At 37.7% G+C, this 26,369-nt stretch overlaps 1 protein-coding gene across 4 annotated transcripts in view; it reads right to left on the bottom strand.

The window, feature by feature from the left end:
- Nucleotides 1-834: 834 nt before the first annotated feature.
- FBXO25 (F-box protein 25) overlaps nt 835-26,369 on the bottom strand; it is a 30,299-nt gene continuing 4,764 nt past the window's right edge. For all 4 annotated transcript variants that reach the window (XM_083830416.1, XM_083830417.1, XM_083830419.1 and 1 more), the window contains exons 3-10: nt 19,637-19,743; nt 18,310-18,359; nt 16,649-16,741; nt 13,697-13,790; nt 13,262-13,446; nt 11,613-11,795; nt 9,717-9,860; nt 835-2,022 (exon numbers count right to left, since the gene is read on the bottom strand). In XM_083830416.1, the coding sequence (XP_083686542.1) occupies nt 1,933-2,022; nt 9,717-9,860; nt 11,613-11,795; nt 13,262-13,446; nt 13,697-13,790; nt 16,649-16,741; nt 18,310-18,359; nt 19,637-19,743 (946 nt within the window). In that variant the 3' untranslated portion in view covers nt 835-1,932. The remainder of the gene's footprint in view (nt 2,023-9,716; nt 9,861-11,612; nt 11,796-13,261; nt 13,447-13,696; nt 13,791-16,648; nt 16,742-18,309; nt 18,360-19,636; nt 19,744-26,369) is intronic.

The raw sequence follows: 26,369 nt of genomic DNA, 5'->3' as shown, positions 1-26,369 counted from the left end.
CACAAGAAAGAGCAGGACAGCAAGTAGTTATAAAGAAAGATTAAGCCTGTTATGATCTGACACTTATAATAAAAGTTAGAATTAACAACTTATTTTTTCCCTTTTTAAGTCTTAAAATCCCTTGTTTTTTTTTCCCTACTCAGTTCAGATACTAGGGGAAGTCACTTCCAGCTGTCTTAGGACCGTTCCTGTAAACTTGTTATGTACAAGAGACAGAGCAGGTTTCATGGAGAGCAGCAAAACCCTAACCCTGATAAAAAAAGATGAATGAATAGCAGCATTCTTCAACCACTGCAAGGTTACAAGAGCTCCTATAGACAGAAAACAACATTTGCAGTGTTATGGGTGCAAATCTTCGTTAAATAAGAGCTGCTGGTTCCTCAACAAATCCAGCAGCCACAGCCATGCTCAGGCCAACAAGCAAGGCTTGCAGCAACATTATGAAGAGATGTCACAGCTCCACAGTTCAAAGTTACAGTAACCATTCACTAACAGTTCTTCTTAAGGGGAACAAAAATAAACAACAAATCCCTGTACTGAGAAATCCACATATCAGTGAGTTAAAAGAAAAGGATTGGTATGACTTAAATTTGAGTGAATAAAGCTATATTCTAAATTCTAATAGTGTCTTCTTGTGCAGCCTATTAACAATCTTTAACTGTCCCATTCAAAAAAAGATGTGCTGATACAACCGCTGATACAACCAATTACTGAAAAGCAATGGCACTTGAACTACTTGCATTTTTCCTCATTCTGTTACGAATCACTACAAAGAACAGGCTATAGAAAGATCTTACGATAAAATTCAAATGGGTTCATCTATGCAAGACAGACTTAAAGGAGTAATAAAAAGCATGATTTATTACACTGTGCAAAACTAGATTCAGAATAAGCAAGCACAGAATATAGTAAGTTTTATTTTTCTGTACATCACATATTATTGGTTAAATTTCATCAACAATACCAACGCTTCTCAGACAGGTAAAGGAAAAATTGCAGCTCAGCAATTACTTTTGCTTTACAGAATAGAGTAAGATAACTTCCCGGAGAATTTGTTACCTGATTAACCTAGCAGAAGGTGCTTCACCTCAGACTACCTTCCAGGATTTTCCATAGCTTGTCAGGTTGGAACCTCAGTTTGCATTGTCCTGACACAGTCTAGAAACAAGCAACTCCATTCTCATTAAATTTTGGTAAATGTCTTCTTCTTAGAAGATGAATTAATGCAGTTGCATTTGCAGTGTAAGTGAAACCTGTAGCTACAACAGTCACTTTCCGGTAGCCCCAGATGTCTCTGAGTTAGAGTGTGCTGAGATCGGTTATATATTTAATAAAGTCCTCTTAAGAAAAATAAGAATTTTTGCATAATGTACATACAAAAATTGGTTATTTCCTTTATTTATAGATTCAGATATATAACTACAGCTATATTTTATTCACTAACTCACAACAATTAATGCCTTGATGGTAACTGATACAAGTCCAAGAGAATTATTGGCCTATTCTTTATAATGGTGTAAGTTATATGGAAGTGTTCTGAAGACAGTGGCTTAAAGAAAGAGGAATCAGCAAAAAAACTCCTTTGGTCCCTGTAAGAATAATTTAACTCTTCCAAGAAATTTTCAGAACTCTTCCACATAGTTTTAACTGATTATTTTAACTGATTAAGGCATCAAAAATGTATTTAAAATCGCAACTAAAATGGTCATTCAATGCAGATTCCCTAACAAAGATTAAGTATTTTCTCCTCCTCAGCTCTCTTCTGCTGAAAACCAACACTCCAAATACACCTGTCTGATAAGGTCCCCCCATATCCATTTTATAAATGACAACAAAACATAACAATTAAATATATTGCACAAGAAGCACGACAGATCCTGCCTGACTCCTCACAAAAATGGCCACAACACAGGAGAACAGCTACTGAACATCTCAAAACTTAAAGAGGTCAATGAAATGCTGAGGAGATACTGGCATAAGACAGGTGTTTGGATCACTGGCTGTGCAGGGGTGTCCTCCATCCTGCAAAATGAGAGAGAAAATAGTAAGTTCTTTTTATATCCCCAATCTCTACCCCCCAATTAAAAAAATGCAAGAATTCAGATATAAGGGACATGTAACTACTACTACTGTAAGCAAACTGATAATTTAAGAATCCACTTATACAGATATATATATACACACACACATATAGGTAAAAATAGGCCTTTCCCATTTGACTGTGGTATTGAGATGCTTCAGATTTCAGGAAAAAACATCCCTCCTCCCCTCAAAAAACAGGGCCTGAGTCAGAGCTCTTGGAAAAAAAAGTACATTTTGTTAAATGTAATTTAAAAAACAGCTGCTTTGTTGAACCTAATTTGTCTGTTCAATGAAAAACTGAAATCAGATATTACTTCAGGGGAAAATGAGCTCTTTGTTTTCCAAGTGAAGAGCAGCAGACAATTCCCCCCAAAAATGAACAGAATGTTTGATGTCCCAGTCAACAGAAGTCTTTCTACCTGTGCTCTCTTCCCAACACGTTTTTCACTCCTACCTTTTACCCGGCTGAAATTGTTGCCTTAAACCAGATATTTGTACCCAGGCAGGTTAGGAATATAGAAGATGGACAGGATGTATAAAGTCATGCAGAGGAAGGAACTGCCTCAAATCATTACCCATTGGTGTAATTAAAACGATACACAGAACAGAAATTAAGCCCAACAACGATTTGACTAAAGGAAGGACATGGTAAAGATCTTGCACAATGAAACAAGGAAGGTAGAGTTCACAAGCTGTTGGGTCAGATTCAACCAGTGGGATGATGATTGAAAGTACAGCTTTCTGAACAGCCCAGAAATAGTAAAGTCATATTAGTTTAGGGCTACAGACTGTCAGGGCCTGAATTAATCAGTTGGCAGGAGTATTTATGTAATGAGCAGATATAAAAACAAATTAGAACGTGGTTCTAATGTTCTAAAATTAACACTGCAGTGTTGTGACCAGCTCTGCAAAATATTGGCTATATTGGGGTGGATGTACATACACACGTGCCTCTCTATAGAGAGAATCAATAGCATAAGCCCATTATGGAATAGATCCCTCACTGAGGCAGCAATTATAAGCTATGAGGAAAGATGTAGAAAGATTTCTATGATAGCAAACAAGTATTTGCACCTCTACCCACTAAGATTTCATTTAGCACAGACTATTGGTAGGTGAAGTTTCTGGAACTGAGTGATTAACACAGCACTTAAACCTTCCTTGCAATGGTTTCCAGTTTAAACATGGGAGCGTTCCACTGCAAAGTCTCCTGTTTCTTTGTTCTTAGTATCTGGTACAAAGAAACAATTAGGAGACAGCAGTCCTCTACTGTGTGATACAACCAGCTTAATAAGTCAGTTAAAGCTGAAATACAAGAGCTGTAACATGAAAAGCTGTGTAATCACAACCTGTTGCACTGCCAGCCTCAGTTACATGTAGCTTCCTCAGTCTTACAGAGGAAGCTGCAGAGCACTCATTCTCTCTCACTTCCCAATAACAAAACATTTCAAGTTAAAATGAACTTCTATTTTACGTGTACGTGCATTCAGTTGTGGCCAGATATCCAACACATCATTGATCTGTGTTCTGCAGCATAGTTAAAAGTCAATTTTCTTCACTCTTAGTTTTTGAACTGGGGACATCAAATGAAAAGACTTTCTCATTCTAAGTTCACCAAACCTGCAGTGCTTTCTTTAACATTACAGAATCTCGAACTCAGCACAACTGCCTGATTATTCAAGGTTCAAATTCATCTTATAGTGGAAAGTTCAGTTTTGTACCTTATTGGAACACTCTACAGTAAAGAAATGCCAGAGCTGTAATGAAAAGAAGGCCCCAGACAGTTCAATGAAGAGGTTAAACAAACACCTTGATGAATAACAGTCCAAGGCTCAAACTGTCATCCCAGGTTTTGAGGGGCTTCTCTCCCTTTCCAGTGTTGATGAATTCACAGTGTACGATGAGAAAGCTAAAGTAAATATATGGTAGGTAGATTGCAGACCACTGCAGTCTTTGTTTCTCTCATTTCCATGGGAAATGAAATTATATGCAATTTAGTTAATAGAAGGAAGGAATCTGGAAGTGGAGTTTTTTTTCTTACTATTTTCTTTACATGAGTTCATCAGAGATGCCACACTCACTTCCAAAAGGTTTGCAACACTGAAGTGAGTAGGCCAAGCATATGTTCTAAATGGTACTCAGCTTTTCCAATGAAAATCATTACACTATAGATACATTATTCGTAATTTTCATTAAAAATATAGATGTCCATATGAAAATACTGTGCAACATCTCATTCTCCCACTTTTAGTGCTTGCTTTAGTATCACTTGAAAAACCAGCTGTTACATTAATAGCAGGAAGAAAAAAGGAAGAGAAATAGGTAGTTCTACTTGGAGTTCAGTCCATGTAGACAAAATACACAAGAAAGGTTTAGTGCACGTTTCAGTCTTTTGCTCTACTGCTTTCATCTTGAGATGACACTTATAAGGAAGGGAGATGCCATGGCAGAAAAAGCACACTCCCAGAGGTAGTTGCTAATAATATCTCTTCTACTCATTGTCATGAGTAGAACTTCCTAGTTTCCAGGAAATAAGATTCTGGGAAAAGTTAGTTTATTCTCCTTTAGTGCTTATTTATACCTATACTTGTAAATATTTTAGGAAAAAATGTAACATGCTTTGCTCCATGCATGATCATAAAAATGCTTTCAAAAGGCTCTGCTCAGTCAGGAATTATAGAGCCAATAACAATCTCGGTAAGATCAGTTCTTGTTTAAGTTGCTAAAATGGAAACAACAATTTTACAGTTAAAGTGATGTGGATTGAAGAGGAGAATCAAACTTCCTGTAATTATGAGTATTCCTCCTTCCCTGAAATTACATTTATTAAATACTGAAAAGTCATGAACAAGTCACACTGATCTTCTATATATCTACTTAAAGCTAAAACAATTCTTTTGAATTAACAGGAGAATTCACCAGGAAAAAATGTTTACTGACAAATGTAATTGTTTTGTTCCTCAGATTTTATCACAACTGCAAATTACAAAGCTCCCATGACAACTTTGGAGCCATAGTCCTTTTCCGTGTAATTATTTCCACCATCTCTTCATTCAGAAAATAACATAATTGCCTCTCTCACCCTCCCAAGTCGCATGTAGCCCATTTTGGGAATTTCTTTTCAGAGAGGCTCTTTTATAAGAACATGAGTATTCCAAGTGGAATAAAACAGATTGCAGTACTTTCGCTTAACAGAAAGTGAGGTTTGTGTTACTCTTTTCAGATTTCAATACTGAATTAAATACATCAGGGAGCGCACAGTTACCAACACTGAGTGCACAGACCTGTTTCTTAGCAAATCTAACCAAAATTTTGTACTCATGTTCATTAGATGTTGAATTATGGTCCCCAGTTTTAATGGCAATAACAGGCAATATGGCAATAATAAAAAAACGAAGATGAAAACTGAGATGGAAAGTCACCACCACTTATCTGATAGGGACATGGAAATTAAAAGTATTCCTGCTGATGTGGGGAAACAAGAACAAGTATCAAAACAAAGAAATGAACATGTTATACACTTTGACATTACACACCAGTTAGCACTGAAAACAGATGAGACACATAAGAAATACCTTGAGTAACAAAGCAAGATGGTAGTCCTTTGAGATCATGAAGAAGGAAGCAGGAAGGAGAGCCATAAAGTGAAAGAAGCAGAGTTAAGGTTTATTGAAGCTAAGGTTTATGTGCCATTTAGAAAAATAGTCTTATTCCTGTGGAAAGTCACAAGCAAATCGAGGAACCAAAATCAGTACAGGCCCCAAGACTACTAAAACCAAGTGTGAAATATACCACTTATACAAAACAGTTTCAGTACACCCTGCGTTTTATGTAATACTGTAAGAACAAAAGGCTTTTCAACTTCTATGGCCATCCCTGGGATATCTGTAATGTACTACTGAGTTCTGTAATGTACTACTGAGTTGGCCAAGAAAGTAAGAGAATTGCCCACAATGGCAACGTTGCCTGGAGGAACAGAAATAGTACTATATAAATGAAGAGCACGCATAATAGCATATAGAAATAGTAATACATTATGCTTCTCTGAACACTTTTATCAGTTTGCCCTTTTTGAACTACTGGAATTACATATTTTGCTCGCTTTCAGTACGGAAAAATCCTCACTTCTCAAAGTGAATGAGGAGTCATGCAATATGAAGAGCTTCTTACAGTCATTCCTTCCTTTAACACAGAAGAGTACAAGATGATTATACCACTGCACTCCCTGCGATGAATTTAGGAGTCTCCTTACTGTACTTAGCATTACTATGGTCACAGGTTTTAAACAAATACAGCAACACATGCCTCAAATGCTGCTGCTTGAAAACTCTTGAAGATTATCATAACATACTGAAAAATGAAAAAAAATCCCTTACTTCAACTGTTTGCCAACTCAATTCACCAGTCCTCAGTCCCTTTTTTGTGCAAATCTTCCTTTAAAAAGGATGAAATAAAGGACCAGACGAATTGCCTGGGTAAGATTTAGTTAACCCTCTCTTGTTGCCAGCTTTTATATTATCGTTTTCACAAAGTGATGAAAGCTCTCCTCAGATATAAAACACAGGCATAACTAGTGATATTTCATGGTCTCACTGCTTTGGTTCTTAAAAACTTAAGCTCTCAAATATTACCACAACTAGTTTCTACAACTCATACTTAAGGAAATTATTTCAGGGCTATCCCTTAGTAGTCTAACATTTATTCACCTCCTCTAAGAGTTTCTGGAGAGCAGTCACATTCCTTCTTAGATTTAATACAGCTAAGTTAAAGAAACTGAACTGTCTGTCTTCATTCAGAACTTTTCCTCTGCACCTATGTTTTGCACCAATGTTTTGCTTCGTTCTTGAATGATGGGAAAAAGTTATGGCAACCCCACAGTGTGCTCAGTTCATTGCCTGAAGCTCTTCTGAATTGTCAAAGCCAGAAATAGTTTCCTGATTAATACATTCATCTAACACATCAGTTTGCTAGAACTGATAAAGTTCCCCCACACATGCACTTTGTTTCTCATCTTTGTTCAGAAAGCTTGGGAAAGGATATAGGTACACGTGCCTGAAAAAGCAGAACCATTCTCCCTCCATACAATTCAGTGTGACTGTGACTAGCAGTTCTTTACTCACATTGCCCTGCCAGTGTAAACAGAGGAACCGTTTTTCAGACCACTGATTAACCTCTTAGTGATTAACCTCTGCCAGTAGTGGTGCCAGTTGGTCAGAAATCAATTCTTTAAACAATCTTTCAGCCTGATCAAATATTTATTTTAAAAATCTAAGCCGTGTCCTTTTCTAAAGCCTAGTGAAGCAAAACTGAATTGAGGCTCACAGAACAATTGGGCTGGAGGTCTCCAGTCCAGCCTTCTGTTGAAGGCAGGGTCAGCTATGAAATCAGACCAGATTGCTCAGGTCATCAAAATGGATGGAAACCACACAATCCCTTCAGCCAAACTGTTCCATTGCTTGGCTGTCCTCATGGCAGGCTCTTACATTCCTCTGAAGTGGTCTTCTCCAGCCTCTCCTCACATGGCAAGTCCTCAAGCCACCCAGACCATTTGGACCTTCCCCGAATTCTGTGTTGTTTATCAGCTTTTTTTTTATACTGGGGGACCCCCCAGCTGGGTACAGTATTCCAGATGCAGTCTAATGAGTGACAAGAGGGACGATCCATTCCCTAACCCCTTCTGGTGAAACCCACCCAGGCTGCCAAGAGCCTCCATTGCTGCCAGGGTTCACCACTGGCTCAGGCCCAGCTCACTGCTCACCAGGACCCCCAGGGCTTCAGCAGAGCTGCTCCAAGGCCTGCCCCAGCCTGGATCACTGCCAGGGGCTCTTCCTTCCCAAGTACACGCACTGGCATTTCTCCTCATTCATGAGATTCCTATCAGCATATTCATCCCTCCTCCAGCCTGTTCCCTCTAACAGAGAGAGCTGCCCTACAGTGTATTTATTGAATGTGCCCTCCAAAATGGAGGTATCTGCAATCTTGAGAGTATCTAATGCCTCCTCCAGTCATTGATAAATTAATTTATCAAAGAAAGCTATGTGTTTTTCATGCTCACAGTAATAATTAAAATTGCAAACCACCTCCTCCAGAATTTTAGTGCGAAGCATACAATTAAACTACAATCACTAAGACCTGTCCAAATCTCCAGGATGTCAGTCAGCATTGCAACAGCAATCAACAGATACTGCTCAAACCAAACAAAGTACCTTTAACAGCTCATTCTGTTGTGTTTCACTAAAAATATAACCCACAGAGCAAGTGCTACTATTCCAGTAATACAATGGAGTCGGTAAGGTAACAACATCTGCCTGCAGAGGTTCACTGCCTCTTACTGTCTCATGTGGTCTCTGATATCAAACTCCAAACATTTAGTCAACAATAATATTGAAGTGTTGTATGTTCAATTATCAGAATGAGACAGAGGTAAAGTGAAAAACAGTAAAACCAGACAACCCAACAAATCTGATACCAGAAGTACCCAGCTGCATGTACACTATATGCTTTACCTTTAAAATATCTTTCAAAGAAAATATGTTGCTTAATATGTAGGGTGAAATTAAGACTTACTCCACTATAATGGAATGGAACGAACACTCAGTCATTCTTGACACAGGTTCATTCTTCAGCAAGTATCCAGGCTTTTCAAGGCAAAACCAATTACCACTATCTGCTTTCCTACTATTAATTTAGTGAAATATACTAGTACCTGCAAGAGCTTCTGCGATATGAAGAACCCTCAAGTTTAAAATATTGTAATTCAATATCATGCTATTTCTATGAAGGCTGGCCTATTCTGTTCAATGGCCTCATTTTTGTATGGAATGAGGTCTCACACTGACAAGCAACTCTTAAGACATATGAGCAACTAATTTCTATGAATTAGAAGATAAGTATTTCTCAAGATTAAGATTTCTCAAATATTTCTTTTTCTTTGTCCTCTTAGCACTACTCATATGTGGTTTTTGAGCTGTAAAGTTAAAGAAACCTTACTGACTGGAAGGCTGAATTATGGTACAAAGTAAATTCATAAGCTGAGTTCACATGAGTGAAATAGGAAAATGCTCAACAGAAATTATGATCATCCTGTATGCTTCACGGTCAACATCAAAATCAACATAAAATACACTTTGAAGTTTCCAACATTCCTCATAGCTTCATATAGGACAGAAACAAGTTCCTCGTGGCTTCATATAGAACAGAAACAAGACTATAAAAATACAGTTTTATACCAACATGGTAGGAATGCTACAGTAATATCTTACTATAGGCTTTTATTGATTACCATGCCATCATTAGATGAAGGATGCCATAAATGGAAGGTTACTTCATACAAGCTTGTAACTTCACATAATATTAAAGAAATACAAGAAGACACAGACTGCAACTCTTCCCCATGGGCCGTTTTCCTTGTAATTCTAAGTATTAAGGTTGTCAGATATAGAGAAAAATGCTAATTCAGGAACCGGTCTGGAATTCAATACTAATTAAAAAATATAAAGCTTCCATATGAACTTTAGATATTAGCTGTCCAACCACATCTCACATGATAAAACTGAGAAGATGATCTTAACTTTCATTTCAGATAATCATCAGTAACTATCTGAACCCATTTCTGGTTATTTCAAAGCTCTTACCTTCCAGAAGAGAATACTACAATGTCGACAGAAATGCAAGGTGTCTCCGTACTGCTCCTTTATTGGGTAGCATTTCTGAAGTGCAAAGTACATCAGCTTCCAGTCAATATGGCCTTTCTCTGATAGAATCAAATGCCTACAAAACTGGACATAAAATACTTTCCTTTAAATTGGTTAAAGAACTAGTCAAATCAGGTAAAGGACTAGAAAACTGAAGGTATCTAAACTGAAGTGTTGTAACAGGCATTCTTTGAAGGCAATCTGATATCATATATCTCTGAAAAGTAGTGAGATTCAGCCACAAAGAAAGTTAACACACTAAAAATAGGAGTACAGATTTGCCAAGAAAAAGTAGGTCGTATACAACTGATCTAACTCCACTGTCTTGAAATGATTCTAATTATAGTCAGTGATAACTGCATAATAAAAACAATATTTAGAGGCATAAATAATTCTTTATGTCAGGAATAAGATAATTGTTCATTACATTTCATGAATTTCTGGTAAGATGGTAACCCTGGATTTACACATTTTTTTTTTCATTTGAAAAATATACATGATTCTTTCACATCTTATGGTCTTTCTAGAAGCACAGCAAAAATAGTGAATGATGTACTTGAACACATCTGCATGCAAAGAGTAGCTAATGCAGAATGACTATTTCCCTCCATCTTAATCCACAGAAAAGGTTTATTAAGTGTATTTGCAAAAGGCTCCTTATTCTACTCTGTCTGGATTAAATGCTAATACATTACAGGCTTTCTTCATTCACAAGACTACTGCCACATGGGTGAGAACAGCACCGCCTTTGTAATTTCAGCTACACTTCACTTTGTTTCATAATAGTTTCCCTGTGTAAAGTTCTTATTTTTTCCAAAAGTGCTCTTCAGATATCAAGTATGGTTTTGTAGTTGTTTCAATGGCTCAACAAATATACTGCAGAGGAGAGGAAAAACAACCCAACTCCACTCTGTAGCTATTAAGGCAGCATATTCTTAAACAGAAAGAGCAGCATTTGATAAATTGATATTGAAAAATTACTTTGTATTAGATTATTCTAATAAAAATTGGATGTGAATATTTAGGAATACATTGGCACCACTGTGCAGAAGTATTCTTTATAAGACACAGGACTAGCTCATTATACTGAAATGATTAAGTGAACTTTTTCCCCAGCATTACCTTAATATAAATTATTCCCTAGCTATTGTCACTGTTCAGATGACCTTACCTTACCTACCCTCAAAATCCATTCAACCATTAGACTTATCTTCATCACTTTACCTTGAGTTCACCCTACCTTGAGTTCACCCGAGCTGCCTCAGGAAAGTTTTTGGCTTCCCTTAAGCTGTATTTTCCACAAAGTTCACCCTGAAGTCTTTTATCTTACAAAAATTTTTATTCGAGTCAACTGCATGAGAGTTAACTGATCTTCTCCTCTACCTTTCCCATTATACTAGTAATTAATTTGCTAGTCTAATTTGCTAGTCACTGACCAAATGGTACCACTTCAATCTGTCAGATTTAAGATATTTTCATGTCTTATCATGAATATCTGATAATCAAATGTCTGCCTACCTTGATTAGCAAAATTACATTTTAGATACTGAAAATAGTGACACCTTGAAGGTATTCTCTACCACACTCATGACTGCATAGTAAAGAAAAATCTTGAGACTTTTGTCTTGAGAGACTTTTTGTTTTAAATAATGTAAGGAAACAGCCTAATCGCTACCCTAAACTCAGACATGTTGAATACAATTTTTAGTATGAACCACAAAAAAACACTAAATATTACCACATGTTGCCACATTTTTATCTCAAAAGGATGAGTTCAACATGCTATCTGTATACCGTATTGCAAAGACAGTTCACATTTATACAAATGATTATTACCTGTTTTTCTGCAAAATGGTACTGGCATAGTTTTTTCCACAGCTGTCTGTCTTCACTGAGCATGTACAGAGTTGGGGTCACTTGCCCTAAGGTAATAATGTCCCAGCCATCAGAGAACCTGTGCAAGATGTTACTCAGCATATGCAGAGGGAGATCACTAAGTGTAAGACCACTGTTGACTTGCTGGAAATGAGAGTTGAAGACTTAGCTACAAAAACTTGATAGTAAAAGGTACAAATAGAAATCTTGAGATCTCAGGTCTTAGTTTAGTTCATACAAACCCATTGAGTATTATCCATGGCTAACTGATTATTAGCACAGTAATCAAAGTAAGGTTTCAACTGATTATTTATAGGCTAAGTTTCTCAATTTTTATTAAGAACAGCACATGAAAATTTCTCTTAAGAGAATATACAGACAATTTTATGTCAATTTCTAAGAGAATTTGTTGGAGGCATGGTCCCTGCTGGCAGGTGAAGAATGGAGGCTGCTTGCCCCACCTAGTGGAGCTGCCCTGCCAGGGAGACCCGGCCCCACAGCAGCTGTACTCCAGCAGACTCTAGGTTAAGTTTGTTTACTCACCACCATTTATCTCACTTTAGACTAGACTTTCCATGGTGTCACTGTTATAAACATCCCTTAGACTATCGTTCTGTTCAAGACCATTCTGCTTGCAATGTACTACAGATGCAAGATCTCTAATCAGTTATTTCAGCCAACACAAAGCAGATTAGATGCAAGTGGCATGCTGGAAAGAGATGCAGTAACCACAGTGCCTCAAACTCTTTGCTGTGGTTGCTTGGCACATGAAAACTGTTGAGATCAACTTTAGAACAGAAAAAAAAAAGAGGAACCTAGTGACTTTCCGATGCCCAGCACACACAGCAAGGCCAACTCCAAAGCTGAAAGCAAACAGATGAAATAGCTGTTTAGTTTTACTGTGTGCAACATCTTGGGAGTATTTCATCCAGCAGTGCCCAAGACAGGATCAGCCTTAAAACACAAGTTTCTTGCTTCAGAAGTTTCCACTTTAAAAAAAATCTGGAGCAGCACATCATTCCACATACTTTGAATAAAGCTGTACAATCAGAGTCCAGACACTGAAGTCATCCTTTTTTTTTTTTTAAACAAAAGGCAACTGTGCTATTGCAACTGTGGAATTGCTACTTAAAATTGTTTTCCCGGTCCATGTCTAAAATTCAATTTAGGTTGTATTGTTAGTACTAAAATATTTACTTCAGAATCAAAAATTTGTAGACTGTTAGGTAGACAGAAAAAAAGAAACATTTTAGAAGTTGCTTGGATAAGAAAAATTACAGCTATGCATCTGTCAGAAAGCAGGAGTATAGGCACTGTACTAGTTCTTATTAGAGAAGAGCTATGAAAATATTAGAAAACTGTTTCCATTTCAGTAACTTCATGTTACTTCTCCAAAACCAAAGAAAACTGAACTGTGGGCTTCTTGTTTCTCTCAAGGTAAGTCACATTATCAGTGAGGTTCCTGTAGTAGAAACTTCTTTCAGCCAAGTTCATCTGTTTAAGACTTATTTAAACTTTTGCCCACTTACAAATCATGAACTAATGTTCAATATACTCTCCCCCCTTCCACCCCCCCCCCAATACCTTATCTGCACAATTTAACAACATACCTTGTTCATCTGAAGATTTTTTAGCTGTTGTTGCCACAAGAGGATAGTTTCTAATCGGCACATCCAAATATTAATGTTTCCAACCAGAACAGATTTTCCTACTCCCCTAATTAGTATACAAAGAGTAGAACTCAAATCCTGTAGGAGATCTTTGATTAATCGTGGATTATATTGGTCTTCCATGACTAGAAAAAACACATCATGCAAATTGAAAGACAACCATGTTACTAATTTTATTACAATTCTTTCATCTAACACATCATTCATCACATTTCATAGTGAATTTAATAGTAGTCAGTTTCTGAACAGAACTTAGTTGTCATTTAATTTCAATCTGTTTCAACAGATAAAATGCAGTAACAGAAAACATTCATACTAGATGGCAAATATTTGTATGAAATCTGAAAAAACAGATTATATAATATTAGGTCTTACCTTTCCGCACAATTTTGTCCAAAATGTTAAAGTAGTTCTTCTGTGCTGCACCACTCAGTGAAGTTAACTGGGACTTTGCAATTAACTGCAAGAGCTAAAACAAGGAATTAAAGGTTAGAGGGAATCAGGGAGTCTTGTGATAGGAGGAGGGGGAATGGCTTTAAACTATAAAAGGGCAGATTTAGATTAGACATTAGGAAGAAGTTCTTTATTCTGAGAGTGGTGAGGCAATGGAATAGGTTTCCCTGAGACACTGTGGATGACCCATCCCTGGATGGGGCTTTGGGCAACCTGGTCTAGTGGGAAATGTCCCTGCCCATGGCAAGGGGTTTGGAATTAAGATGGTCTTTAAGGTCCCTTCCAACCAAAGCCATCCTAAGACAGACAAAAGTAAAAGATGATTTCAAATACACATTCAGTACACACATTTCACTTATAACAGCCTAGATTACTACAACCATATCATGAAAATAAAGCTACAGAGTTTGGAAAATGAAGCAAGACAAATGCAGAAAGCTTTAGGCATTGCCAGTGGCATTCCATGACCAACTCATGGAGAGGAATGTATTTGTACAGTATTTTGAAAATTTATGTATTTATCTCTATCATAGATCACATGGCATATGGTCGTTGTAAACTGTAATAAAAGAATGTGTGTTTTGGAAGCTCACAAATACAAAAGGTAGTTAAGTCCTGCTTATTCACTTTTGTTTTAGATTTGGCTTTGCAGCTGATAAGGATTGCCCCTAACAGAAAACGGTCTCTAAAGACCTCTCTCAAATACAAGAGACTTCAATATTATGACAGCACTGTAATGTTTAGAAGCTCTATGACTGCAATTCATAACACTGAGTGCAGGACAAAATTTCTCAATGCATCAGAAACGGAAAGCAGGGAGCAGAAACCACAATTCCTACAGAGTACTCTGAACACCAGCCTGCAGAGCCATGCTTTGTAGGAGAGAATCAACTGTTGGCACAGAGGATGAGCAAAGACTAAGCCTGTCAAAAATTATTTTGTATCTTCATTTCTAAAACACTGACTTGACACTATACTCAACATTAATTTTCCTTTGGAGGAGGAGAGAATACACCTGTTCTCTCCCTGATTTAATAATGCTCCTTTTGGCTTCTCTGCATGATCCCTGACAAAACATTATGTACTGTGAAAGGAGGAATTAACTCCTGACGTATTTAAATACAATTAATCTATTTATACAGCTTTTGAGACTAGGTATCAGGACCTCTTTCTTGGCATTTTTAAAGCCTTTTAGTTTGATTAACAATTTGGAGAACACCTAGATGTCTCTGGCAGTTTGCCAATTCAAGCAAGAATGTACATTTCTCTTGATTAACTTAAAAATAATTAGTCCTGTCACTTAGACTGCAGATCAAATCCAAGAAACAAATTCTACCCAGCTGACTTTAATGAAGATTCCATTTTCAAGGAAGGTTAATATGCAAGGATTAAGACAAGAATTTTAGCAGGTGCACATGTACAAGGATCTAACAAGCTGATTCTTGGGCTAAGTGCATAGCAATGGCTTATGCTGTCTATTAGGCATTATAGCCTCAAATGGATCAACTATTTATTCAAATGGAAACACTTTCTAAAAAGGCCATCCATATCAAATTATGTATCAGACATTTAATAGCTAAGAAAATATTATAAACAAGCGCAGGTAAACAGCTGATCCACCCTCTTTGAGGCTAATAGGTTAGGTAGAACACAGTGGTCTTAAAAAAAATATAGTGTGCACATACCAAAAAAACTAGAGGGGACATAAAACAGCCAAGTACCCTAACCAATAGCCTAGGAACAAGTTTTTTTTTTCCTCATTTCCTCTGGTCCCATAACTCCTGTTTTTCTGGAGGTATAATACAGTTTCATAAGGATGGGCAGAACATGTTTTCTCTCTAAATAGTAACTCCAGTAGTTAGGGTGTTCTCTCAATAGGGTTATTCAATTATGTTTTGTGTCTTTTCAAGTTCTGAATACTATCCAACCACTACTATTTTGTGATTGGCCTCAACACTGAGTTGAGCTCTATGCCTGATGTCTCACATTTTGAGCTACTTTAGGAGTAGGGTAAAACACTTTACTACCTCAAGTTAAATCAAAATAGTTGGGTCTGAAGACAGATCAATACCTCCCAAAACAAGCATTTCCAAATGAGAAGCTGTTTATGCATCTAGGAGGTTAAGGCATGTGGTTCCCTTGAAATACAAGTTAATGAGTTTTAAAAAACAGGTGGGACTGTTGTCTAAACTTCCAGGTTTCTTGCACTTAATTCTCAACTTAAGACTAGATCTGACCCCACAGAAGCTAAGATAATGAGAAAGGGCCGTTTCAAGGAGGAAGAATCATAACATTAATGCAACGTAATTGTTTCTGTAAACTTCAAGCCACTGCATTATCAGTAAAAGAATCTACAATAAAATTGCTGGAATACAAAAAAGTTAAGGAATATTATCAAAAGTAAGCCTCTGAAATATATGCTCAAAAATAGTGCAGGGAATCACATTCCCATTAAGTGCAAAAGAAATCACAGAATATTTACACATCAAATATTGTTTTGGAAATTGCTGTTTTAATTATATTTAAGATGTATTATGCTTTACTATTTGTTTGTATAGGAAATATTCTCCTTTAAAGAGGTTTCACTACCCAGACTGAGGAACAACTGAAACTACCATCATTATTTCACTGCAAATGTATAGCAGAATACTGGCCATCACCATCATTCTCAAGCTATAGGCTTTCACAGACCAATATAACCAGTTTTCACCACAGAAAAATCAGTTTCACATAGAAGCCCAGCGGCTTAATGCAGTATGAATTATGTACACAATATTTACACAAACTACAAACTGGTCAATGCAACATTTTCTGTACACATAGGCACATCAGAAAACACATTTGTAAAAGACTTATCTAAAATAAAGAACTTACTTTGACCACGTAATTGAACCTTCTGATGTCCTGAATTGCACTTGAAAAATCTAAGCGATTAAAAGCTTCTCCCAGAGTACAATAGCCATGTCTCTGAGAAGAGAAATAAACACTGTAAATGGAAAGAAGCAAACAAGAGAACACCCCCCGCCCCCCTAAACTGCTAAGGTCTATATAAAAGCACTCTACCATGCAACTGAAGCTTATACATACTGCACTTCCTAGAACTGACGTAACTGGCCTGAAGATTTCATTTCTTGTAGAACAAAAGAAGCCAGATATGCTATTTAGAACTAATAGGTACCCAGGCAACATTACTCGATTGTGAGACCTTTAAACTCATAGTAACTGTGCAGTCTGTAATCACTGGTATCCATGTGTCCTGGGAACCTGTTCACTACTGCATGGCCACCATGCTCTGTAATTGCCTCGGCACAAGGTGCATCTTGCTCAGACAGCAGACCGAGCATACAACCATATGCACACACTGACTGAGTTTACATTCACATTTGAGGTAAGAACATGGCTACTTACTCCTGGAATTGGAAGAACAAATGGTCAACATCTAGAATTTATTTTCTGGGCACTAGAAATATAACCACACTTTTCTTAGATACCAAGAGCAAGAGAAATAGCTTTTCTTTTTAGTGCTTCTGCACAGGTATAATAAGGCAAAAGCAAAAGTTTCAGAGGTTGTTTTCGAATTACTTAGGGTGGTAGTGTCAGCCTGAAATGCCATGGGATCAAAAACTGAGTAAGTGTATAGCCATGCAGGAGACTGCCACAGTGACCTCCTTGAGGCAAAAAAAAAAAAACATGGAAAAATGGTGAAAGGCTTTGTAATACCCTTCAAATGTAGAAGGGCAGCCTGTGTCACTGCCCTGCAAAAATACTTATGTAGAGGTGAGACTGGAGGATTTCATTTTCTACAACACCACTTTCTTCCTGAAGACAGTACTCAGGTGTCTCTCAGCTCCAAAATGCAACGCCAGCTTCTGCCTGTTTGGCTAGTGTTGGACTCACCTCCTCCCCTCTCTGCTGGCTGGCATTAGTGTTGATGAAAGGCATTCTCACAGGTGTCCAAGTTCCACCCATCCCAGATAATCGTAAGAATCAACATAAACTTTGAGACAGTTTCTCTCTACATATAATGGACATGTCAGCTTCACCTTTCCCTTTCCAGGAGGTCATTTCAAGATCCTTTGCAGTTACATGATACCATTTGTATCCCAAACAGGAAGAAGCATCTGAACTTTGAATAGAAGGGTCCTCTTAGCAAAGTCTGGGCCTTAGATTTCACTCACATTCAAATTTACATCAAGATCCCAAAATATCAAGTAGCTGCCTGCAAACACTTTATTTGGAGATGTTTTTTCAAAACCTTGTAATTATACATAAGAGACAGAGGCGAATGGGCTTGGAGAAGTACCAGAGGCCTACTACATCCATCCTTGTGAGTTCTCCCATCTCTGCCAGGATGGCTCACATAAGTCTCTTTGTCACCTGCCTTTGCCTCAGCAAGTGACGATGTACTACAGTGGCAATGAAGAGAGGGTTAAATACAACTTTTTAGAAGTCACAAAAAATTGACAAATGGCTTATTTTTAAAAGTTAGGCAGCACAAAGATGCTAGAAATTGACCCACAGCATACAGGACTTACTTCTCTGGTGCTTTCCTTGTGGACATAAATCCAATTTTCACGATAAAAACCTGAAAAAGAAATAAGCTTTTCTGAACTTCTATTTTAGGTATCGCCTTCTAGGAAGATGAAGAAAACAGACCATCCTCAAAATGCTTCATAAGTGGAGAGAGAATATAGCAGTTTTGGTGAAGGAAGTTTATTACAACTGAAGAGAATGACTACAAAGTTTCAGAAGTTGTGTACTTTAAAAACATGCACTAAAGTTAAATAACTTTATAAACCAAACACAGGAGCTGGGACACAGTGGGCAGATGTAGCACAACTTTTGTTAACTGTGTACCAACAGCAGACATTTTCTCCTAAAAGCCCTGATACTTTTTGGTTCACAGGGCTCCTTAGCTCAGGAGAGTACAGAAACGTGCAACATTTCTGTTCCTGAAGGCTCTACTTTTTTAAAGTATTTGCATCTGTAAATGTGCCTAATCTGCATCCACTCGCTCCAAGTAGTTGAAGAATCCTGGACTACTGAAGACCAATAATGGCAATTTACACAGACATTCAGCTTGCAGAAGTCTGGATATGTTGTCCGATTAAAGTGTGCTCTTACATATAACCACTTGAATCTTCTGAAATACTTTAAACCCACACAAACCTGATGATGCTTGCAGATTTCTCGAAGACTCTCTCTGTTACAATGTTAGGAAGGTACAAAATAATGAACATAATTTCAAGATCAATGGGGGAACCCCCCCCCAAATTTGCTATCAATTCGCCTATTTTTACCTACTCAAATTCTGTACTTCAAGAAATTTTGCTATCACTCACACTTGGAGTCTAAAACAGGTCCTTTTATAAAAAAGGAGTATGACAAAAGTGGCTTTGGTATTTCAATAGAGAAATTTCAAAAAATTCATTGAAGTCTTTACCAAGAGCTATAGGTATTACACCAAATGATATTTAGTTCTGAACCAACTCTAGAGCTATTTGTGTAACTAGAATTTGAATTAATCAGAAATAGAACTGCTGCTCTGATAAGCAAAGACTGCCCTAAGCATCAAGAATTTCATCTAAAACCAGTAGTTTTTATCAGAAAGTAATTATTATTCAGGAATTGTTATTCTTAAATGAATTACCTTTGGATCTCTAAATCCCACAGTAGGTGATCAATGCCACAGTCCAATTAAGATACATCACTTCTGACACCAGAACTTGTTGTCAGTACAGAAGTAGCCATAACTTAGAAGGCTACTCTCTAGATACATATATACAAATGGCTACTACATTTTTTCTTCCTGAACCTACAACAGTCTTCCATCCAAATTAAATGAAAATAACCCAGACTTACATTGTGAATTTGTGTTATTCCTACAGTGGTCTTTTTTCCTTTTCTTGGCTGCTAATTCACAATCCTCTGTAGTGTATATTTCTTCATCTTCATCACCAGTTAAAATGCTGAAATAGAGACATAATTAGAACAGCAATGATTAAATATTTAAGCTGCACATAGCTTATAGTTCTCTACATTTAAAAGCCTGCCAGCTGCAATAAAAATCATATATTTAAATAATGCTTGTCTACCTGAAGGTCTACAGCAACACATCTTGAGAGAAGCTGCCTTGCTCTTTCCTTCCTAGCGGTGCTGAATTTTGTATCAAAGTGATTAAGTGCATACAAGTATCTTCTTAATAGCTCTCTTGTAAGTCATTAGTGACATTTAAGAAGGATTACTGAGGTGGCTGTACTAGCTGGACAATTGGCAGTCTGCAGTGTTCTAGAATGCTAAAGTCACTATCCAAAATGGACCAAGCCTTATGGAACCGCAGCACACTGGTGAAGGCAGAGCTACCACACAACCACTCAGGCAGAAAGCCAGCAAAAAGGCATCTCTCCCCCCCTCACAGTCAACTTTGGGGCAAATGAAGAAAGTCTCTAAATAAAAGCATGAATCACAACACTGTACATAATTTAGGTATTGCCATGCTGTTCTACCACTTGTTGTAGGGCATCAAGAACCATGTAGTCACCTCCATCTTTCCCAAGAAGGATCAACTGTACCTTTGTCACTTCTGACAGTAAGTTATGTAGCCTGACAAAGACCACCTCTACCAAGTGTACGTATATAGCATATACACACACTATATACAAGCATATGGACATGCTATTAAAGTTTGTTGGGTAAACTTTCTGAAGTGCATATACATTAAAAACCTTACCTGCGCTATGTAAGTCTATACAACAAAGATTCTCCTTTCCATTTTTGTAGATAATTCTAAGCAAAAGCAATAGAGGTAATGGATATGCATTTTTCTAGTACAGGTGAGAGATCATTCATATTACGGCAGTAATATCGTACGGATAACTACAGTAACCAACGAAGTAATCCAGTGAAGCTTAACTATAAGACTATTTTATAGTCATTTTTATAGTCATCTTTTTTAGAAAAAAGAAAGCTGTAGAACACTCTACCCATTCATTACATTTTTTAAAATCTGAATTTGCCAGCCAAATCTATTCGTCAATGTCAGTTTGAACTTCAAATTGCACCAGCAAAATCTGAACATGAAAAATGAAGATCACTGGTTCATTCAAAAATAACCTGCACTTCAGCATTAAATGGCAAAAGAACGCAAATCATATTAGTCTATTGCTACTATTTAATAAAGTTAAAAATTTTTAGGCCTGAATCATCTTTTAAGGATGATGACTAAACACCACGGTACAAAAAGCTTTTTATATAATTGCTCTAATCACTAAACACTAGCTCAAAGATACACAAGTTTAGAAGACTCAAAAATACAAATTTTTTCTTACCTGAAGTTTAAACCCTGAAAAAAGTGCCCACACCTGTGTTCAGGTAGAACTCAATTCAAGGTGAGGGCCTTGGTTCATGCCTTAACATTTTTAAATCATAGGATAGACTTCACAATTTCAATATTCTATGCAATATTGCCAAACATCACATCTAGTCAAACAGCAAAAAGAGTTCAGAGAAAAGGAACTGGCAACTGATGGAAGTGAAACATCAGTGCTGACAAGTTACTTTAATTATATCATGTTATACCAGTTCCTACCCACCATCATGAAGGAAATCCTTTTAAACTCACTAGAATAATTATGCTTTAGTGTATTGACCATATCAACACATCACATGGCAAGTTGTTAAAGAATCAGAAATAGAGCTCAGCCCCCCAGTAAAGCTTCTGGCTTTATGATCCTAGCAACAGATACAAGGCTACAGAGACACAGGATATTATACAATATAATCCCGTCAGAACAGAAACACACCCACACCAGTTTTGCAGCGAGCAAAGCAGGGCAGGCAGCACTGCTGAAGGCCAGCTTTAGAACAGGAAGGTTAATCTGGTTCCTTCTTTTGTTCCTGAAGAGAAAGAGTCCCTAGAAAGCAGCACAGAGCAGTAACATATCTCAAGTTATTTAAAGCCTGCTCTCCCCCTCCCAGTCCCTCATATGCACACTTCCTCGAGTATCAGACACAAAAGCAAGGCAGCCTAAGGAGGACAGTTAATTCACACAAGGAATCACAGAGAGCTGTTTCAAGGCACATTAGTCTGACTTTCAAATCCACCTGAGACATTCTGGAAATTCATGTCATTTTAGCAAGAAAATTGGACAATCTGAGGATTTTCTCGTATGAGGCTTCATCTTCTCATGTTCTTTGTACTCTCCATGGAGTCCTTCCCTGTGTAAGGAAGGTGTGCACCTGTACTATCAGCATCATTCTTGATAAACTTTAAGGGGTTCACGTGTTTCCAGTCTTACTGAGAAAGCAAGCAATGGTCTCACAGCTATTAGGAAAACCAAGGTAATTAATTACAGGTACACCCCCAGCAACTTTTAAAGTTCCTTTAAGAAATCCGAGGAGCTGCCTGATCAGCAAAGCCACTTCACCAAGAACATCTCCTGCCTCCCCAACCACCAAACTACAGTTACGCTAAGACAGAAGAAACTGAATCAAGTGCTACACGAGCCATATGGCATAACAGATGACTTGAATGTTTTTACTGTAATAGCACATGATATCTGAGTGCACCTGAAAGGATCTAAATACATACGTAATACTGCCAATTTACAGCTACTCTTATGTTCTTGTCTTGATGAAGCACTTTCACAAAATTTGTTCTATAGCTTCTAAAAGCAAAGCATCTGGTGTCCTACAGATACTTTAAGGCTACAATACCCTACATAAATAAAGCATGCCAGAATTTCAGCTCTTTCAAAACAGCAGCTTCATAATGGTGTATGTAAATAACCTTTTGGGCATGACAGTTAAAATGCTGGAAGGCTTGACAGGGCTATCCAAACTGACTGTTCTTCATCCCCTTACTTTTCTTGTGGAAGAAGAAATTCCCAAACGTCACGCAATTACCTACGGAGAGACACTAAGTGTTCCAGGTGACACTCAAAGCCATTTACAGCTTGACCACGTATAGAAAACCCTGAGTTAAGTGCCTGCACCACACTTGTCAAATGCCAAAATTACCTAAGACTAGATTCAAATCTGAGGACTCCAATCCAGTACTAATAGCACTTTTGTGAATGAGATGAGACTACAGATGAATGACCGGCCTGCCGGCCTGGGTAGTTCATATGGACCTAACACACAAAAAGGCATACCATGGTCATGAAACTCTTGCATACGGATTCTCCTTCTTGTACCTCAAAAGGAACATGTAAGAGGGCTTTACTCTTGAGAGGTATTTAAATACAATTCTGTAAGGCTGGGCTTTTCTCTCCCCACCAAGCTTCAAGGACACAGCGCACTGGAAACACACAGCTGTACTAAAGTTTGTAGGTACAAACTGCAGATAGCTGTGGCCAGCGCTCAGCCCACAGATACGTCCTTCCCTCAGGTGGAATGAGCTCTGCCTCAGCCATGTTTCCCACCACTGGATACCATGAATACAGTGCTCTCCTCACTTAAAAAAATTTCATTACTTATCTAAATGAGAGCTACAAAACTGGGGGCCTCACTTTTTCCATATCAGGTTTCATAAACAGAACTAATTTGAAGTGTAGCATTTGAGCATTATTCCCAATCATTTATTGCTCCTGCATGATAACAAGTTATGTTTGTTCGAGCATCATTATTATGTTCATTGCTTTTGACTAATTCCTCAGCTGGATTCACCAAAGCACTGGATGACTAACTGAACAAGGTGAAAAAGTTCTGTTTTAGTGAAAACATTTGTCTTGAATTTGTAAGAGTTACTTACACGCCTGGAAGCTTTTTCTGAATCTGCTGGTAAGTAGATCTTTTTAACTTCTGCACAGGAGGTATTTGGAAGAGAGAGAACACAGTTTGGCAATTAACTCTATCCATGCTTTCTCTCACAGAGGAGAATACAAGCAATAGTAAACAGGGATAAGTCAACTATATAGCTTGAATTTATTTCTTTTTAAGGGAAAACTACTCTAACCGAAACACAATACTCAAGTACTACTACTGCTACATAGACTTCTACGGAGTATTTTGGTGAATAAAACACTGCATTTAAGTGATAAAATAACATCCTATTAGAACAGCCAGACTGGCATACATCATCATCCCTATTCAAGTGACAACTTAAGAGACACATACATACGTAAATACTGTTTACTGTATGCTTCTTCCACAAGGAAGAAAGCATTCTACAAAGCCTTATTCTTACTCAGTGCTACATCACAGCACCAGATATCCTAAGCTGAGCTGTCCATTCAGTATACATAAGCTATTTGGAAGCAAGTGTTTAAGATGGTACAGAGAACTCAGTCGGCAAGACACAGTATGCTGCTCTATTTCCATCTGAAGTCCTGCACATGGGATAGAGAGCCCCATGCACAAGTATATGCCAGGTACAGACAGGACAGAAAGCAGCTTTGCAGAAAAGGAGCCAAAGTCCTACTAGATAAGTCGAACACTGGTCAGCAGCATGCCCTTGTGTTGAATAAAGGCAGTCACACCCTGCGCTGCATTAGCAACACCATACCCTGCAGAAGTGGTCACTGCCCTTTGTTTGGCACTTGAGATACCACACCTGGAATACTGTGTCTAGTTTTGGACTCCCTGGTACAACAAACAGATTGATGTACTAGAACAAGTCCAGTGGGCAGTTACTGAGATGATTACTGCTGGAGCACAACGTGACACATGAGGATGCACTGGAGAACAAGCTTGGTCAGTATTAAGAGCAGGTGGTGAGGAAGAAGGAAATCTGATTCATGCCTGTATCTACTACGAGGGTATAAAGAAAAGGGAGCTAGACTGTAACATTAGAGGAGGTATACATTAAGAAATCAAGCAGTAATGGACATGATCTGTAATAAAAAAGATTCCTATTAGATTTTAAAGGACAGGAAATAAAGATAAAAAACTACAGTGAAAATAATGGAAGTTGGAACAGGAGCCCAGAAAGGAATCTCCATTCTTGGAAACAAAGGACAGCTGGGCAAGGCCCTACAAACCATCTCAGCTGGTCCTGCTTTGAGCTGGGGGTGTGAACCAGATGACCTGTAGAGGTCCTTACCAACCTGAATTCTGTATTTTAGGTGATTAGACATTACTCAGTGTTCAGCAGCAAAAAGTGGACTCATAGATCCAAAGCTTGCAAGTTGTAGTGAAATTACTTGGTACTTGGCGTAGCAGCACTACTTCCAACTCAAATTCTGCAGTCTAATTTTGGACAATACACATTCTTAAATACACAGAAGCAGAACAAATAGGGCTACATGCAGCCAAAGCACACCATGTTCTGAAGTAAGAGACAGAAGACTGGAAACCAGGGAATCACTACAGGTGAGGGCATCTATTACAGGCTAGGGTAGTTCCCGAGTTTGGGATTCTGACAAGTTGGGAAGCTAACCTACAAAATTCAGATCACGCAACACCCCAGATATCACAAATATTTCTTTTACCCAGAGCATTTCATGGCCAGGCACTTCAAATTAATGTTCCTATTTTAATTCTGAACTTTAAGACTCTTGTATCTTTCCAAGCAAGACTTGTTTAAATCTGTTTCTAGCAATACCCTTGAACTCTACAAATTGTTCTTTCAACACTAAGAAAAAAAATCTAGCATTTTTGCTTGAAGAAGCAATAAATCCAGTCTCAGCTCACTCTCTGGAGAAAAGATTGTGTTATATATATAGACATATATAAGTGTATGCACAGACAAAAATCAACATCCAGTTAGGAACAGAACAGTGAGTCCTCATTTACAATGATAAAAAACAATCATTTAATGAATATTGTTTGCCAAGCGTGACATAAAACAACCTACAAAATATAATTTAGTAACTGTGCAAGTAGCTATCAAAATTAAATTAGATTTCATTTTCCAACTATATTAAAGCTACATGAAAGAAGGAAGAAGAGATTTTTCCAGAAGTATTTAAGGCAACTTATGTTGGAGGCTTTGTGAACACCCTTGCAGACAAACATTGCTTTTCTTATCCACAGGGGCCAGACTGTATGGGAAAAAAAACAGCCACTATCAGTGGCAGATGAGCACAAGAAGTAAAGGCACGAAAAAAACAGTAGTTTGAGACAAGCTTAATAATAATTCCTCACTGCTTGATTACTCCCTCGAGGTTCATTTCAAATTTAGAAAACACAGGTGTATGAGTAGAACAAGTCCTGGCTTGCCAGTAAATTCCCTCTAAATCAGATCAGTTTCTTTATCATTTACTAGACTAACAGCAAAACACTGAATGTTCCCTTTTCTCATTATGAGCACATTAAGCTGGAATTTATAAACAAGAATGCTAACCCTGAGAATTACTTCTTGGCAAAGACACAAAGCAGGAATTTGTCTGGACTAAGCTATTTGTATCACATCAGTCTGTGAGCATCTGCCATCAATATTATGTTACTTCACTCCCAAGCTACCTAGTATGTTTCTCACCCATTCTACTGGGGCTCGTATAATCATATACAATGTTAGAGAATTGCCTTAAACTACTATTAGTCATGCATTTAGAGCAAGTACCCTAAATAGCCCTAATCCAACAATCACCAGAAAGGTTTCACTTGTTTCCAGGTAACATTCCGATATGCTCGTTGCATTTGCAACTCGCAGATA

This window comes from Anser anser, assembly GCF_964211835.1.
Source record: "Anser anser genome assembly, chromosome: 3".
Taxonomy (NCBI): Eukaryota; Metazoa; Chordata; class Aves; order Anseriformes; family Anatidae; genus Anser; species Anser anser.
This window is presented reverse-complemented; position numbering and strand designations above follow the sequence as displayed.